Source organism: Lissotriton vulgaris, chromosome 11, assembly GCF_964263255.1.
Source record: "Lissotriton vulgaris chromosome 11, aLisVul1.2, whole genome shotgun sequence".
Taxonomy (NCBI): domain Eukaryota; kingdom Metazoa; phylum Chordata; class Amphibia; order Caudata; family Salamandridae; genus Lissotriton; species Lissotriton vulgaris.
The window spans coordinates 964,251,475-964,270,121 of NC_141699.1; the positions used below are offsets into that span (position 1 = coordinate 964,251,475).

Here is an 18,647-nt window from a genome sequence, read left to right on the forward strand (position 1 = left end):
AGTGCAAATCACTGCGTTGTGTTACTCTGCCCTGGGTAGGCCTTCCATGGGCGTTGTGTGAGTGTAACACAGAACTCCAATGGTTTATGACGCATTTCCAAATTTACAAGACCTCGTAAACCTGGGAATGTGCAAAATAGATACGCCTCCCAAGATGTTCTTGGAGCAAGGGTGCCTGCATTGGCACTAGGCAGCTAAAATGGTAAAAACGCAAGTGAAATGGACAGGAATATTGTATAAATACTGTGCATTCTTGCCCTTTCCGCATGATGCACGGGAGCACAGCAATGTGACTTGCTGTGCAGCCCTACACCACCAAACTAATAAAAATTTTTTTTTTTTAAAAAGACCCCCATATTTAAAAAGCTTTGACAAAAAGCAGAGTAGTAAGCCAAGTTGCTGGACTGTGTCAACTGGAAAAATATCTATATCCCATATCTACAAAGAAGTGTCACATTTCTGGCCCTCTCCCTGTACTGGCACACTTACTGCACCCATGTGCCAACACTGGCACCCTTGTGCCATAAAGCAAAGGCGTCTGTGTTGTGGTCAGCATCGTTTTGGCACAGGAAGGGGTCCCTTCCAGCACAGAAATAATGCTGAAAGGTAATTTTCTATTTCTATGCAAAGATGAAAAAGTAAGGAGAAATAAAAATATTGTCCTTATTACGTCAGGCTCGGGCTCCATGGGCAGATGTTTGGTAACACCCAGGCCTGACACATGGAATGCATCCAGTGCGGTGTGCTGCGGTGCGTAAAACTAGGTTACAAAGCAACGCACTTCGTAATTTGAGTTGGTTTGAGAATAACAACATGTACTTCGCATCGGGTTCACTTTAACACATTTACCCAAACCCGACACAAAATCTCTGTAAGTCCGGGTCATAGGATGATCATTGATCACCACACGCTGGTTGCGGCAGAGTAAACACCCTCCCAAGTGCAGAGCTCTGATAAGACTGGGCACGTTTCCAAGTGTAACAGAAGCTGAGGGCGCCCCTGTGAGTTTGAGCTGCTGACTTGATAGCTCTTCGAATCAACCACATAGTGCAAGCGGTGCTTAGAGAGCAGAGCAGCTAAACATGGCTTTGAAGCTGCTGTTCTTTGTAACTGCGGCGGCTCTTCTGGCCTATTACGTGTACATACCTCTACCAGAAAGTATCGAGGAGAGCTGGAAAGTACGCCTGATAGATACCGCTTTTAGAACCCTGGGCCATGCGGTAAGTTACAATACCTCAAATTGAGGGTTGAATTTTTTTTAAATTTAAATTATGTTTTTTTTTTACTTTATGCATGGGACAAATTAGTGACAAGCACTGTTTAATAATTTAGCATAAATAAACTATTTAAACAGGGGAGGCATATTTAAGTGCATCATGGGGTTCGCTGTGAAAGTGCTAGTTATAAATAGTTGCAGCTAAATCTGGAACTGCTGATGGCAGCGATAAGGTAAACCGTACGAGAGAGTATCTTACTGGGTTCCTTACAAATGCCAACGCCACGCAGCTCTTTTTAAATGGATCGCGGTAAACACGTTCGGAAATCAGTTTAGTTTTCGGCTTTAGGGGAGTTTCTGGAGTTACAGTGCAGGGTCAGTATTTTGGCTGGCGATATTTCGGTGTTAAGATAGGCAGTGCTTAATGCAAAAAAAAAAACCTCTATGCCCTATTAGGAAAAAAGGGATGTTAAGGTGTTAATGTCTGCCAAGAATATGGATGCTTCTCTATCATGTGGCGTTTTTTAATGATGCGATGCTTCTTCTATTTTTGTTTTTGTGCTTTCATGCTGAATTATTGCATTGTGTCACTGTGTGGTATTGTGATTGTGTGCCTAGTTCAGTTTTGACAGTTTTTTACCCTGTGCCTTGCTTTGTGTTTCACTATTGCATGTTGTTGTGCTGTGCTCTATAATTGGATTGCCTTTTTACGTTCGTAAGCCTAACTGATGTAACCACCAATTTTTCTGTGAACCATTTTTTAGAAATTCCCAAAATTCTAATTGTTGCTCAGAGAAGGACAGAGATGCCTTAAAAATGTGAGCTCAACTAGAAACTTAAATGCTTGTCGGGATTCATAAATCATTTTCTCACTCTTTCTCAGCATGGGAATGTTCAGAGATGTACTTTTGCAAAAGATTGGAGTAAATTGCTTTTAAATGTGTTAAGGGAAATAGAGCGCGCCCCAAAATGCATTGGTTGTAGAGAAAGTATTTTTCCAAGTAAAAAAAAAAATATTTTCATAAGGGGAAAAGAAGAAATAAAGGTAAAGAGTGCACTTGATCTGTTAGGTTTCTCATGCGAAAATATGAATGTGCATATTTTAGCCTTAGAAAAAGAATTTCACAGAACTATTCCTAGATTACACCGGGAAATCTTAAAGTGGCGCATTACCTGGGTACATTGTGCACATTTGAAAATATTGTACACCTGCGCTCATGTGAGGTAGTAAACTCATTAGTAAAGACTCACAGCTGTTTTTGAGACGGAGGGCTTCTGGGGTTAAGAATATATCATAAACACAGACACCTGGGAATGCAACGAGAAAATCAATGCCTTCATTATAAATGGCCGTATATCACATACTTCCATGTAGTGTAATCATTCTGAATTACCCAGCAATTCTGCAAAATTACGCGGAATACTGTGAGAAAAGTAATTCGTCATTTAGCTCTATTTTTAGCACAAATCATTTAGCTCTACTTTTTAGCACAGAAATGCCCCTTCGCGTACAAAATGGTCACAAGATGCATTTTGTGCTAGAGAAGAACATGAAAAGCGAGTGTGATCAAACGTTCATGCATGCAAAATGTGCACTTGATGTAGGATTTTGCCCAATGTACTGTTAAGCTTGAACAGCCATTCACACTTGCTAAATGGGCTCACTATTAGTACCCCAAATTACTCTTAATTGTGCAAGCAGCCATTTGCTGGTTTTTATCTGTAATTCTAGGTCAATGAGTAGTGTAGAATTACCGAAATTACTCAGACTACCACAGCATAATAAAATTTACTCCTAGACATAGGTTTCACCCAACATTAAATGGAAACATTGCTCTTCATTTATGAACTGAATCCAATTGTAAACCCTTAATGAGTGCAATAGGACATGCCTTCACTGGCAGCTGAGCTAAACAACATAATGCAGCAGCTAAAATGCCCAGGTGAAAGACCAGGCCAAAATGAGTAATTACAAGTGAAATTAGAGGAGAATTACTGATTCTGCATGGCAATTACCCATTTAGTACACCCTCAGGGTCTAAGTCGTAATGTGCCCAGGAATGTTCTATCTGGCCAGAATTTAGTACCTCCAGTACTGGTAAGGCTGAGGGTAGGAATCATCATCCCATTTATTAGGCCACTCTTAATGAAGTCTTTAATATCCATTTCATACATCTCTTTATACATATGGCAAAAAAGCAGCATTTATATATGAAGATTCAATTTTTTGTGATAAAAAAAATGTAAGTTGCATATGAAGATGTATTTGCTCACCTGCAAAATTGCACCAGTGTGCTGTAATTTTATGCGTGAGTAAATCTTCCATGTGGTGCATGTTGACCGGGGGTGTTGTTTGTTGCTTGATAGTAATATTTTTATGCATGTGGGCTGCGCGAGTTTGAAAGATGTGTAAATTGTTAACTTGCTTTACTCCATACTGCTACAAATAGATCTTTGTTTGTGATGTTTGTGATGTGCTATCTCCAGGTCACATGCTGCTCTCTATTATCACGGTGCATAGACCATTGTCTGTTTAGGATGTGCTAAGCCCTGGCAGCTAATGATTTTAGTTTTTTGGGGCAATGAAAACAATAAAAATGTCATTACAATAAAATGTGGTGGTGTGTTTGGAAATAGCTAGAATTTGTCGACCCGAAAGCCCACAGAACTCAAAAATTGAAAAGTTTGTGGACAGTCGCAAACATTTGCTGGTAGTTTTCAATCAAGTAAACTTAAATATCATAATCAAAGTTTACTACAACTTCACTTTAAACTTTGTTTTTCTGGTTATTTTTGTAGTTTTATTATCATATAAAACATGCAATAGTTATTTGTGCCTAACCAACCATGGGAAGGCAGAGCTCATTCACACAAGATTGGGACATGAACTGTGGTGGTTGGCTCCAGCCACTGACCTTAGACCGGGTCATCTGCGCAAGCCTTTCTGGGTGGCCAAAAAGTAGACCATTCAAGCCCAGCCTAGTACACTTTCGAAATGCAAATTTCTTGAACACTACTGAAAAGATTTACACCAAGCCAAGCAAATGCATTTTTAAGGAACATTCTATTTAAGTGGCAATTTTTTTGTAATTCCATACAGACATGCTTTCTGTATCGATGAGCAAAGAATCAAATTAGGCCTTAAAAAGGGAAATGCCACTTTAGTCTCCTCCCCCCATTTTTTAGGCCTCCGCTTGACGTAGCTGCGTGAAACGGTGCATGAAGAACCTATTATGGCTGCATTTGTTTGGAAATTTCAAGCAAATTCATTGAACGGCAATAACGTTATTAATAAAATAAAAAATGCCCATCAAATGGCGGTCTGACCTTAACATAACTGTTAAGTCTAGGATGCATTGTAGAATATATCATGTTTTTAGTTTGCTTTTTTAGGTCTCACGTGGGTGTGGCAGCAAAGCTGCCCCGCCCTCGGAGAGATCTTGTAAACAAAAAGGGAGCCTAAGCCCGCCCCTCCTTTCTATTGGGTAGTGTCAGCGTTCATGGTAAACGCTGGCTTCCCATTAAAAAGGAGGGTTTACGTTGCCGCCCTGTCCGCTTTCGGAACAGCGACATCGGACATGGTAGTCTGCATTACGGCCATCATGACGAAGTTTCTTATCTGGAGCTTCGTCACGCTGCCTTGTTAGGTCTCGCTAGTTTAAGTAGGAAGTAGCTGCAAAGTGCTGCAGGGCCACTCGCTACCGTTATTGAATTTCATATGCACTTTTAAAAACTTTTTAATTCTCCATTAGGAATGTGTATTGTAACACATGGTCCTCGTTTATTTAAGTGCCGGGTCAATTTACTGTCCCAGTCCGACCCCGGGTGTCACCGTTCTGAAGGGTTTGCCTGTGTGACTCAGCGCCACATCCAGCAGGTCACATGATTGGCAGTCCGTGCCCGGCGCAGCCACAGACCGTTGGAGACAGCAGTGTGCGGGAGGCAGGTGTGTCTGTCTGAGGGATATACAGCAGCGTTTATTTATTTTATGTGTTTATTTTATGATTTTTTCTTGCGGATTTTACCCGAAGGTGTCAGAGCGCTTCACAAAAGGAACTGAATCCAGTGTGAGGGAGAGAGACAGCAGCCTCCGTTTGTGTATGGGTAACAGAGAGAGGCAGCTGTGTATGCCTGAGGGAGTGTGTGTGTGTGCGAGGGAAAGATAAGTGTGTGAGTGTGACATTGCTGTATATCTCAGGGAGAGTGACAGCAGAGTGAGAGTGACAGCAGAGTGAGCGTGACAGCAGAGTGAGTGACAGCAGAGTGAGAGTGACAGCAGAGTGAGAGAGACAGCAGAGTGAGAGAGACAGCAGAGTGAGAGTGACAGCAGAGTGAGAGAGAAGGCAGAGTGAGAGAGACAGCAGAGTGAGAGTGACAGCAAAGTGAGACGCGCGTGCCACCTCCTGTCTCCCTTCAGCAGAGAAACCGGCGACACAGCGCACGCACCGCGCACTTTCCTTCCCTCCCCTTCAAGAACCCGGTCTTTCCAGGGCCACAGCTTGCATCTGCTCTTTTTGTTTTACTTGCTTTCTTATGACGTCTTTTGTAACGTCTTACAGCAAACTCGAATTCCCGAATATAAATAAACGAATCAGGGCTTCTGAGCTCTTAACACATGGACGTGTGAAAGTTGAGCGAGTTGTTTGTTGGAGTGGCAGGGTGTTTTATGTCCTGCTGGCATGTAACGGGTAGGCCAATGCTTCATTTGCATCAGAAATAAACATTATTTTTTTTTTGTAGCTCAGATGCAGCCTAACAAAGGGCACTCATTTGAAAATGTTTCTTCTGAGAACCATGCGGCTGTTAGACTGTCCTGCTGCTCCTTAAAGGCATGACCAGTCACCATCTCCTGCAATCGTTTGTTTTCAGTCTTTGCTTCTGCTCTTGGTGACACCCAGGTGGAAGTTTTTGTTGATGGATTGGGGATGGCGATTTCATAATCTGATAACCAACCGTACGGCACAATTCAGCAGGTAACAAACAAATACACCAGACTTCATGGATTTACTTTTTTGTGTGCTGGTTTCTTTACTGCGAAATTAACCGCTTAAAATGAGCACTAGTTACAATCCAAAAGTTAATGTTGGTTTTTATACACGAGGGGACTGGTACGTCTTGTCGAGCTTTGCTTCACCCCTTGTTCACTAGAACAAGCGGTGTGCTCCTCTGCACAAGCAGAGAGTCCACCTGCTCTGCCCTTCCCCCTCAAAACGGGCACCCGCAGCGGATGTGCGAGTGCAGCCGTTCCTGAGCAGACATCTCTCGTTGGTTTATACTCCTGGTTAGGTTTCCTTCACCAAATATATTGGTGCAAAGGCTTGTGTTTCATCATAACCAAAGCATCCTTCCCGGTGTGTTAGATTTATCCTTCCAACCACAGGTATTTTGGTCCATGACTTGGGAAGCTAAATGAAGCAACGCTGGCACTTGCAGATAAGTGTGGCTTAGAAAACCTATGACTGTAAGCGCAATTTGCATTGCATTGATCAAATAAAGTAATTGGGTATTGGTAACTGTAGTTTTTTATAAGTTATTGAATGAAGCATATTATAGTCTATTAAGGGTCTATTGCTGCTGTCTTTATTACTACTAGCAATGCTTACCCTGTATAGGCCAGTGACGCGCTTTGTCCTGTGCACGGCATTACACACACTTTTTTAATCCAGCTCAGTTTATGCCGGAGTTTAAGTGATTCATTTTACTGTCCTTGCTAAGGACACTTTATGCACCAGGATGAGCATCATCGCATTCTATTTTTACACAGTTGTAATGGACAATGGGCGCACGATGGGTTAACGTCTGCTACAGGAAAGAACCCCTTGCAGTCCTGCTCTTAGACCCAGTCTCTCCCGCACATAGCCACCCTCCTGCACAGCATCCATGTCCCACCTCGGTGAGTGCCAGCAGGGGAGCACCAGAGATCGGGGCACCGACATTTCACCTGGTACCTGGTTCGTGCCAGACTAGTATGCCCTGTGTGACGTGGAGGGGACCGGGAGGCCTCAGCACCTTGCTGCTTTAATCCTAGCCACAGGATGGGCGGTGTTGACAGTGGCGAGTCGTCGTTTCTGGCTTTGGCGGGTGCCTGTTTTTACAGCGCTGCAAACCGCAGATCTGCATGAGTACACTCGTCGCACTTCATATGGAACAATATTAAATAGCCAGTTGACTGTTATGGAACAGTTCATTTATTGCGGTAGTCGTTGTCCCTCGGGAAGACTATTCTAATCAGGCACTATTTAAGATTGCTTCCAGGTATAACCTCTGGTCTCCCACGCCTAGCAGCCTCTGTATTGCAGTGCCCATCATGGGCCATTGACGCCGACCAGTATATCCCACAACATGAGAGGGTTCAACTGTCGAAGCCCTATGTATGTATGCTCGACCCCAGAACGTCACTATTTCCAAACATAAACTCTTACTGCCTAGGAGGTCACTGCACTTGTGGACTCAAGCCTCCCACGTGATTGATTGGGAGAATTATGCACCAGGATTGATTAAATTACATGGCAAGAAAAGACCAATCGTGCGGAACATCTGACTATAGTATTACTGCTTTATTTTGTCTCTTTCACATGTTAAAGCTGTCTGGCCAAAATAGCTTCTTCATCAGAAACAGTTTAAGAGCCAAATTCAGCAATAGTCAGTTGACTTAGGCAAAGAGCCTTCCAATGCATGGTAAAGGGTGTTGCTGCATTTTTAGTAACCTTTGATCCATTTGAGATTTAAAAAAAAACAACAAATGCAATGCAATAGGTCTCGCAGTTGTGAGAGTTTGAGCTATTGGCATTGTAAATGGCAATGCCTTTTATTTATGTGTTGGTTTTTAAAACATAGCTAAAGGACATTGTCCGCGTGAGCACAGGGCTCCCCGGACCCTCGCCGCTCTTTGCAAAATATCCTGACGCTATCCTGATTTTTCAGATGGGTTACTGAAGAAGAACCTCAGCTGATGCTTTTGCTCTTTGAAAAATTTGATTTGGACTCCGGGAACCGAAGTTACGTTGGACCGAACTTTTGAGGCCCACCTTGCGGTAAGCCGGGGCTTGGCAAGTTGGCACGCCGGGACGAAGTTGAACAACAACGGCTGAGGGGTCTTCCCCCAGTAGCCCTGCATCAACTTTCGGTTTCGCTTTTGGGTCCTGGCATTGTCAGATCGCAGGACTGTTCCGTTCTGTCGGAGATCCGACCAGGCTCTGTCTCATCATCGGGTGCCTTCTATTCTTTTTTTTTATTTTTTATTAAATATATTTTTTATTTTCCAATTAAACACAATGTATAGACAGTGCAACACAATTTCCTATATAATTAGCAAACATTAAAAATAACTGAGTATTGAACATAACATTGGAAAAGAGCATTAGAGCACTTCATCTTGATCCAATACAACCTAATAAATCACCCAGTACCTACATAACAATCCTAAATAATGAAAAAGAAAAAAAAAAAAATAAAGACAATCAAAATTACTACTATAATTAATACGCATTACAGTACTTCAAACCATGCACAGTCCTACTGAAGTTACCCAAAACAGTATCATCTTATCATATCCCGAATCCAGCCCGCCACCTACTAATAGGTTCCCATATTCTTAACCCAAATTGCCTTCCTCTCCTGCCTTTCCTTGCATATATAGCTTTTTCCAAATGATACACTGCCAATAAGTTAGCAAGCCATACTTGCATACCAGGTGGGTTCTTATCCAACCATGCCCTTGCTATACAGAGTCTATATACAGCCATGGCAACAAATATGAAGTCTCTCTCCAGAAAGGTATCCTCCACTACTATTCCCAATAGTATCTGGGCAGGTTTAAGGGTGATTTTCATATCTAGGGATGATTCCAAAAATCTCTCTATGTCATTAATTAAGGAATGAAGCTGAGGACATAGGGCAAACATATGTACTATGTCAGCGTCTAGTGAATTACAACGTGGGCACGAGATCCCCGTAGTGCCGCCCCACTTCGCTATTATGGCTGGAGTGTGATAGAGTAAGTACAGAGTTTTGTATTGTTGTGACTGCAATGGCGCAGAGCAAAGTATCGTTCTTCCTAAGTCCAGTGCCTCCTGAAACCATCCAACTTCTCCATCCAATTTCTCTGCCCACTTACAACCATACTTATCCCTATCATCCTGCTTTAATTCTACGAGGCTTGCATAAAAGCTACGTATTGAGCCATCTAACCCTAGCCTAATCTTCTCCATAATATCCACTCTATTAAACCCGGTCCGTCCACCTAGCTTCGTCCCCAGAAAACTCCTTATCTGCAGGAATTTAAAGAAATCCCGTCTATCTAATCCGAACCTCTCCATTAACTCTGTAAACTGTACAAAGCCTCCTAGATTCATCACATCTCCTACCTGAACAACTCCTTTCGCTGCCCAACCCTCCATTGTCCTGTCCCCGAAAATTTCAGATGGAAAAGACCTATTTTTCAGCAACCTTGTATACCAGTTAAACCTCCCTATACCCACTTTCTTCATAAGAGCAGTCCAAATCTTAATTCCAGCTTCCAATGTCTTGAATCTAGTTCTTTTATAATAACCAAACTCTGTACAGTATAAAAAACAATTTTCCACCTCCTCCCCCAAGACTGCTGCATAAACCCTATCAGAGCTGTCCGTCGTTCTCTGATCAAGCCCTGCCCCTCCAATCAGCCTTGAAGGTATTGAGTCGCGGCTGCCAGATAATATAGCCTGAAGTCAGGTGCTCCCCACCCACTTCTCTCTCTAGGAAGGGTCATGAACCTATATGCTCTACGGGTCTTACCCTGCGCCCATATAAATCTATTAAGTATAGCTTCCAGAGTATTAAACCATTGTCCCTCAAAATAAAGGGGTATTGCCCTAAACAAATATAAAAACTTGGGCAATATTAACATTTTAATAACATTCGTACACCCCACTAAAGAGAGATGCAGGTTGTTCAATCGTTCCAAGTCCAGCTTTACCGTACTCATCAAGGGGGTCATATTCTTCTGTACCACAGTACCGAGATCTGCTGAGATTATCACCCCCAAATATACCGCCGACCCCGTGACCCTTTGATCCGTACATCCCACAACATGTTGATTACAGACTATTTGGGTTGTAGCCCTATTTAGACTATAGCCTGAAACCTGACCAAAATTAAGAGCCTCAGCTTCAACCTCTCTAATAGCTCCCTCTGGGTTAGATGTCAACACAGCTACATCGTCTGCGTAAGCCAAGGTTTTAGCCACGCAGCCCTTCAATCTCATTGGGGGGATCGCCTGATTACCTTCCAACCTACGCAAAAAAGGATCTAAGTATAATGCGAAAAGAAGAGGAGATGAGGGGCAGCCTTGTCTGGTTCCTCTTTCTATCTTCACTGCCGCTGAGTGTCCTCTGTTGACCCTAATTCTGGCACTAGGGTTCTTATATAATGTTTGCAGGGCTTTAATAAACCGCTCCCCTATGCCACCCCATCTTAAAGTTTGCCATACATATTCCCAGGAGACCCTGTCAAAAGCTTTCTCAGCATCCAAAAACAATGCCGCCATAGGGTCTCCCAGGATACCAGCAGCGTCGAACATTGTAATCACCTGCCTTGTATGCACTGTAGTACCTTTACCTGGTATAAACCCATGCTGTGAGCAAACTACCAAATTCTTGACAACCCCTGCTAATCTCTTAGCCAGCATTTTCGAGTAGACTTTAGTGTCCGCATTCATCAGCGTAATCGGTCTGTAAGACCCAGGTTGAATTGGGGGTTTCCCTTTTATTAAAATCACAATAATATCAGCTCCGCCCCATGAGTCAGGTACTGCCTCTCCAATTTGAGCTAACTTCATAACCCCAAACATATCAGGCCCCAGAGCACTAAAGAAAGTTTTATAAAATTCCACCGGGATCTGATCCGGGCCCGCAGCCTTTCCAGGAGAGAGAGTACCCAATGCCATTGATAACTCCTCCATCTGAAAGGGTGATTCCAGCTCCTCCTTATCTTCCTCCACCATACAAGGCGGAATAATGCCGCTTAAATACCTTTCAATCTTTTCTACCTCTCTTAGACTGCCCTCCTGGTATAACTGCGCATAAAATCGCCTGAACACCTCCCTCACCCTTTCTGTATCTTGGATATTAACCCCCTGTTCGTCCCTAATTTCCATGATATCGGCAGCTGCCAATCTCTGCCTAGTGCGGACAGCTAGCAAATGTCCCACTTTCTCACTGAGCTCATATGCTCCTTCTTTCTTAATTAAGTAGTTGTCTGCTGCTTTATTAGCTATATGTTCTATTGCTGAGGCTTTTAATGAAACAATTTTAAGTAAATGTTGTTCCAATGAGAGCTGTTCTTCTATAGCTACTCCCAATTCCTCTTCTGCTTTCAGTAATTCACTATTTATCCCCTTAATTCTGTCTTTTTCCTTCTTCTGAGATGAGAGTACGAAGCTTAGGGTCTCTCCCCTAACCCCTGCCTTAAAGGCATCCCAAACCACTCCTGATGGTGCCGTACCTCTGTTAATGTCCCAGAATCCCTTAATCCAACCCTCCATATACCTCCTATACCCCTCATCCGTCAAAAGTGCTCTTTCAAATGTCCATTGTGCTTCCTTCCTCCCCCCTTGGCCTATCTTAATAGTTAGAATAACAGGGCTATGATCCGACACCACTCGCGGTTGTTTTTCAATCTGTGCCCCCCCGATCAAGGATCCCGAGATCAGAAAATAGTCTGGCCTAACAAGCACTCTATGGGGAGCTGAATAGAATGTGCTGGGGTCTTTATTTGGGAGGATCTTAATCCATGGATCAGTCAGTGAGTTATGTGCAACTAGCCCTGCTATAGCCCTATATGTTTTCTTCTTCCTACCTCCGTAATGACCCCCTGCCTGTAAGAATGAACTCGAGGGATCATGAATGTTTAAATCTCCACAAAATACAATTGGTTCTGACCAGTGTGCTAGCTCTGCGTCCAAGTAATGAATAACCTCAGGATCGTCTTCCGTTGACCCGTAGACTGTTGCAAGGGTAAATTTGTCACCTTTAAAACTTAACTCCACTATCACCCAACGACCCCACTGATCCTCCTTCTTCCTTATTACCACCACGTCTCTACTTCTGCCTAAAACTGCTACCCCCCTATTTCTAGACCCTTGTTTAGAATTGGCCAGAACCATGAACCCTAGCTGTCCCAAAAGGTAATTCTTAGATGCCTCCACGTGTGTTTCTTGCAGACATACTAAATCTAGTCTCAGCAATCTCAAAAGTGCAGCCACTCTTAGCCTTTTATCAGAGTCGTTCAGACCACAAACATTTATAGTGGCAATTCTACAGCTCATTTAAGGGATATCGTACTTTTCCCGGGGACTATGAGACCATACATAATTAGCTGCTTCAAATTCTTACTATTCTTACTAATGTGCTGAAATAACCGAATAAAGTGTGTGTTACACTGTCCACCCCTGTGTTGTACTAAACATTGTGCCGTTTTTCCTCTACATTTTTTATTTCCCCTTAACCCTCCCTGTCCCCCCTTCTCCTCCCTTCCTGATCCACCCCCCTCCCCCCTTTACAGGCAAATAGGTCCATAAGACCTATGTGTGATCGCTGCAGATCGTGGCTGTCGCTAGCCACCCCCTGACCCCCCCACAACCCCCTCTACTCCCCTGTCTTTTTCCCCCATATACCTATCCTCCCCTTTCCCGTTCTTATTTTCTTTCTTAGTTACAGTGCTCTGTGCTTCTTTTTAGTGTATAAGCCAATAAATATACATTTGAGAGCTTCAACCATTCTTCTGCTGTTTAAGCTCTTCCAAGAACTGCTGAGCCTTAACCTCCGACCAAAACATTAGCACCTTCCCTCTTACGACCACCTTCAGTCTTGCTGGAAATAACAGATACGCCTCAGCACCTACTGCCTAAAACGGTTTGATAAGCTCCCTCAACCTCCATCTCCTCTCTACCGTCACGTGGCAGAAATCTGGTCTAGTGAAGAAGGTAGTCCCCTCAAATGTCCGCCTATTATCTGGCCTTGCTTTTTCCAAAAGTTCTTCTCTGAGGAGATAGTTGCCTACATAAATCAGGATAGCTCTGGGTAGAGGTGGCTGCCCCCCCCCACCCCTGGCTTTCTTGACTGTGAATGGGAATCTGTGGGCTCGTTGAACCTCCTTTTCCCACTGCCAATCGGACTCCGGGAATGCTCCTTTTAAGAGATTTACCACAAACTTTAAAACATTCTGCCCTTCTGTCCCTTCTTCCACTCCCAAGAGCGGAATGTTGTTCCTCCGCTGGCGGTTTTCACATTCCTCCATCTTCCAAAGCAAGTCTTCCGCTATCTTTTCTTGAGTTCCTTTAAAGTCCTGCCAGGCTTCCACCTCATCCTCTAATCTCCCTGTCCTCTCCTCCACCTCCGTAACTCGGCTTACAATACCATCATAAAGTTTGTTGACTTTTTTTAAAGTATTATGGATTTTTTTCGTTGCATGCCTTGCCCTTCGACTTTCAGCTCTAGCCTCCCCCTGCATTTGCTTTAAAGTACTAGTGATCATGTCCAAGGGAGCTTGCAGCTGTGCTGGAAGTGGGGTTACATCAGAAGCGACTCCGCCTGCGTCCCTTTCTTCCACATACGTCTGCGACGTTGCTGAATAGTCCCAGAGAAGCTTCTTTCCTCCCCCCGCCGGGGATCCCTGTCCTTGCCCATGCTTTCTTCCCTTTACCCTTCTTTTTTCTGGGTACTTTCCTTCCCTGATGAGCTCCTGCCTGAAGTAGTCTCTCCGTCCTCCTCAGTGTCAGACTCACTCATTAACGATTCGTCCGTGTCTTCATTAACTGAAAAAAAACAGTCTCCTTCAACTGAGCCTTCTGCCCCTTCAGAAACATCAACTGTCTTTGATGATTTGCCCTTTTTTGCCAAACTGACCGTGCTGCCCCATGACTTTCCAGCTTTCATTTCAGCCTCAACCTGCATAAGGGCTTCAAGCATATCGGCATTCCCTGCAGCTTTAGCCATATATTCTACATCATGGGGTTGGTTTATCACCATCCAGCCTGCTCATCGCTGTGACCCTTACCAGCATGTATGTTCAGCTCGAGATCCACAGCTGCCTCACCATCCTTTTCCCCTCTCACTCTGTCAACTCCAGCTTTGCCTCTGCTCCTGCCATCACCGCCATCACCGCCGTCCTCGCGGTCTGACTCAGTGCGTGGCTGTTGCCTAGCGACCAAAACAGCGTCTGCAGGAGTGTCCTCTGCAGTGTCCTCGAGGACACCTCCGGTGCCTGCTGAACCACAATCGAGCTGCAGAGAGTTTTTTGGGGTAAACGCCTCAATCACGGTAGGCTGCCTCATACCCATGTCTCTATTCTTGCCCGAGGGACCCGCTGCCTGATTTTCCGCGTTGCTTGCACTTTCTTTGATTATTACTGCGGGGCCGCTTTTAGATCGTTCTTGTACCGGCGCCTTGCCGCGTAGCTCTGCTTTCTTTCCTTTCGGCGTTGAGGCTGGGGCTGGGGCAGTTGATTTCCGTATGGCCCCCGGTGCCCTCTGTGACCCAGATCCTGCCTCGATCTTCCCAGGGTGCGCATTCTGCTTCTGCTTGTCCGAGGAAAAGTCCGGCTGCGGTTTATTTTTTTCCTTCTCCTTCTCCTTTTCTGGATTCGAGGGTCGCGGTGGTAACGGCATCTTATTTTCAGAATACTTTCCACTAAGACGACTTGCTGCTTTTAGTTGCAGCCAAGAGAAGCCGAATCTTCTATTGAGCACTTTTCTGACAAAGGATAATCCCAGCAGACTTATGCGAAGCCAGATCTCAAGCGCCATCTGGGGAACAGGGATTCATCCTAAATATTTAGCCTACAGGGGGTATAGCCAGGAGGTAGTCAGGAGCGACTCCTCACCACAACCTGTCAGCGGCCATCTTGCCTCCCCTCAAGTCTATTTCCGGGTGCCTTCTATTCTTAACGCTTCTGTGTCGAACTGCGTTGTCACCTCGGTCACACGAGTCTACTTTTGTAGACTTTTGGTGACTTGCCAGCAAGCGCCCATTTTCACCAGGTCTCATGGGCCCATCCGGGGCGTATATTTCAGTATGGCGACTAGGGCAGACAACGAGAAACGGAAAACCAAGGCGCCTATTCGCGGGGGACCGGTCCAAACTAATATCATGGATCATTACACCCAATCTAAAGGATCCTCCGGTGGCGCCAGCCGCACCCCAGAGGACGCCAAGGAAGACCCAACTGCGCTGACTGAACTGTCTCTCCAAGACGTCATGAGCGCCATTGCCAATATAAAGGCTACCATCGGCCAGCAATATGAGGCTCTGGCCCATAAAATCGACACGGTTGCAATCGATGTCACCTTGATCAGAGCCGACTTGTCTAAGACTAACGAGAAAGTGAAATTATTGGACTTGAAGACTTCTAGCCTTACGGCCGGTGTGTCAGAACTGCAAACGGAAATCGGAAACCTGAAATCATCCAACGACCTCATGTCTCATCGACTGGAGGATTTTGAAAACCGGGCAAGACGCAACAACATCCGCGTCATTGGTGTCCCTGAAAACCCCGAAAATCCTTCAACAGACCTCCTGGTGGAGGACCTTGTTCTGAACCACCTTGCCCCTACAGGACTGAGCAAATTCTTTGCAGTGGAGCGTACCCACTGTGTCCCCGGTGGAAAGCCGAGGCCGGGCGCCCCTCCGAGGCCTATCATTGCCAAGCTCTTTCATTTCAGAGACCGGGATGCTATCCTGCAGGCCTCGATGGTGAGCGGCCCGGTAAAATTCGAAAACGCTGCAGTCAACTTTTACCCGGACTTCACTCAGCTCGTCCAGAGGCAAAGGATGGGCTTTCAGGGTGTGAAGTGAAGACTCCGAGACTTGGGCCTGAAATATGCTACGTTGTTTCCTACCAGACTTCGTGTTGAGTACGAGGACCGGACGTTTTTCTTTGACCAGCCAGAGAATGTGAGGGACTGGCTGGATTCTCTGCCTGCCCGGAACGATCAAACTGAGCACCCTGGTGGCTCCGAGGGTGGTGAGCAGAACAGAAGTGACGATGCGGACCCTGATTTCCAAACACTTGACTTTTCACAGCTGGGTTCGATTATTTTACCATTGTTGTATTTCATTGTCATATACCCGAGGGTGGCGGGGGTGGTGGGACTCTTTCCTCCTCCAGGGTTATTTTTGTAGACTAGTGTAACGGTAGCGCGACAGGCACACTGCAAGTTGGGGTGGCTTTCCAGTCTAATGCAGGGGTGCAGGGTGGGGGGAGTTGTAACGGGTTTTGGTTGGGGGTGGGAGGGAGTGTTTGTGGGTTTGTTTTCTTTTCTCAAGGCAACATATTGCTCCTTTCTATGATTCGATTATTGTGCTCTTTGTGGGGTGGGTTCCACATTTCTTGTTGGGATGGGGATGGTGGGTTAAGGCTAATATCTTGGAATTTCAACGGGTTGGGTGATAGAATAAAACGGGGAGTGGTGCTGCAATTCTTGCGTTGCCTGTCCCCCGATGTCGTTCTTTTACAGGAGACACATCTGGTGGGCAACACGTGTCATGCCATGAATAGGTGGGGTTACCGTCTTGTTGCACATTCTGGGTTCACCACTGGTTCTAGGGGCGTTGGCATTCTTGTTCGGTCCTCTCTCCCCCTGGAGATAGACAACGTAATCCTCGACGACAGGGGGCACTATGCCGCCCTCACTGGTAGGTGGGAGGGTAGGACTGTTTTGTTGCTCACTGTATATGTTCCACCGGGTCTACAGACCTCCACGTTTTCAGACATTTGGCGAGTAATGCTGGGACTCCCTGATGGTACTCTGGTTATGGGTGAGGACTTTAATTCTGTTGTTTCTGGCAATGTAGATCGTCACCCCCCCAGAGATCTTCCTAAGTCTCAATCATGGCTGAGTGGGTTTTTGGAGACTTTTGGTTTGGTGGATTGCTGGAGGTTGATGTATCCAGCGCAGATACAATACACTTTTCATTCTGGTGCCCATGGAAGTCTTTCCAGACTTGATTACATTCTAATGCCGGCGGCACAGTCCCCTTCTGTTAGAGAGATCAGGCACCTTGCCCGGGGCATTTCAGACCATTCCCCATTGTGGCTTTGTATGGATACTAGAGTGTGTTGTGCAGGGCGAGTCGCTCCCATAAACCCCTGGTATTTACGTAATCCTAAGACCCGTGCTGGTTTGATAAAGTCCCTGGATCAATATTTCCTTGAAAACAAGGGGTCTGTGTCCTCATCTGTGTCACTATGGGAGGCCTTCAAGACTGTCATTCGTGGCGAGGCCCTATCCTTAATTGCCGATGTTAAGAAAACTAAAAATCAAGCAATTGTTCGTCTTGAGACAGAAATAGTCGAGCTGGAGAGTGAATTGGAATCAGGCGTTACCCATGCCAAACTCCAAGCCCTTGGTTTGAAACAACTTGATTACAGGTCCCTGGTCACGGATGCTGCCAAGACAATGCACAGGGAGCAGCAGGGCAGATTGTACGATGTTGGGGACAAGGCGGGTAAATTGATTGCGTGGCTTGATAAGAAAGAAAGGGCGAATCGTGTGGTCCCCGTGATTCAGAATCTGAATGGAGAGTGTGTGACTGATCCGAGTGAGATAGTGGGGTGTTTTGTGGATTATTTTCGTACAGTGTATTCTCCGGTCTCTGATATAGATGAGGAAGACTCTCATTTGTTGTTACGCGATATTGTGCTGCCACGCATATCAGAGATTGACCGAGACCTAATGGATGCTCCATTGTCGGCGGATGAGATTGCAATCGCCATTCGCTCTGTTCGCTCTGGCAAGGCCATGGGCCCCAATGGTCTGCCCATCGAACTATACAAATTGCGCCCCGATAAAGTCGCACTGTATCTCCGAGATATGTTCCTGGAGTCGCGAGACCTTGGCTCCCTCCCATGTGATCAGCATTTAGCTACGATTGTGGTAATTCCTAAGGAGGGGAAGCCTCGGGATCACTGCGCTTCGTACAGGGCTACAGGCCCATCTCCCTGTTGAACGCCTAACCTAAAATCCTAGCTAAAGTTTTGGCTAATCGACTGATCACGGTGATTAGTGACCTGATCCTCCCGGACCAATCTGGTTTTATCCTGCATCGTAACACCGCACTCAACTTGCGGCGTTTGCATGGCGTTCTCGCGAGGGCGGGGTCTCTTCAAGAGCCGGCCATCTTGGCTTCCTTGGACGCCACGATGGCCTTCGACACTATAGAATGGCCGTATCTTGGGGACGCCCTCGCAAAATTTGGTTTTGGTTCTGAGTTTATCGGGTGGGTGAAACTTCTATACGAGGAACCGCTGGCCCAGGTGGTCGTTAATGGCCGAGTATCTGATTCTTTTACTATTGGGAGGGGTACGAGACAGGGTTGACCGTTGTCTCCCCTACTTTTTGCGCTTGCCTTAGAGCCTCTGGCTGCTTGGCTCCGATGGGAGCCTTCGATAAAGG

At 45.5% G+C, this 18,647-nt stretch overlaps 1 protein-coding gene across 2 annotated transcripts in view; it reads left to right on the plus strand.

Annotated features, from left to right (window-relative positions):
- The first annotated feature begins 989 nt into the window (after nucleotides 1–989).
- The window catches only part of LOC147683765 (arylacetamide deacetylase-like), a 278,023-nt gene continuing 260,365 nt past the window's right edge, over nucleotides 990–18,647 (plus strand). For both annotated transcript variants that reach the window (XR_015300967.1, XM_086944134.1), the window contains exon 1: nucleotides 990–1,220. Coding sequence is in view for 1 of the 2 variants with exons in the window: in XM_086944134.1 (XP_086800260.1) it covers nucleotides 1,083–1,220 (138 nt within the window). In the remaining variant the exon portion in view is untranslated. The remainder of the gene's footprint in view (nucleotides 1,221–18,647) is intronic.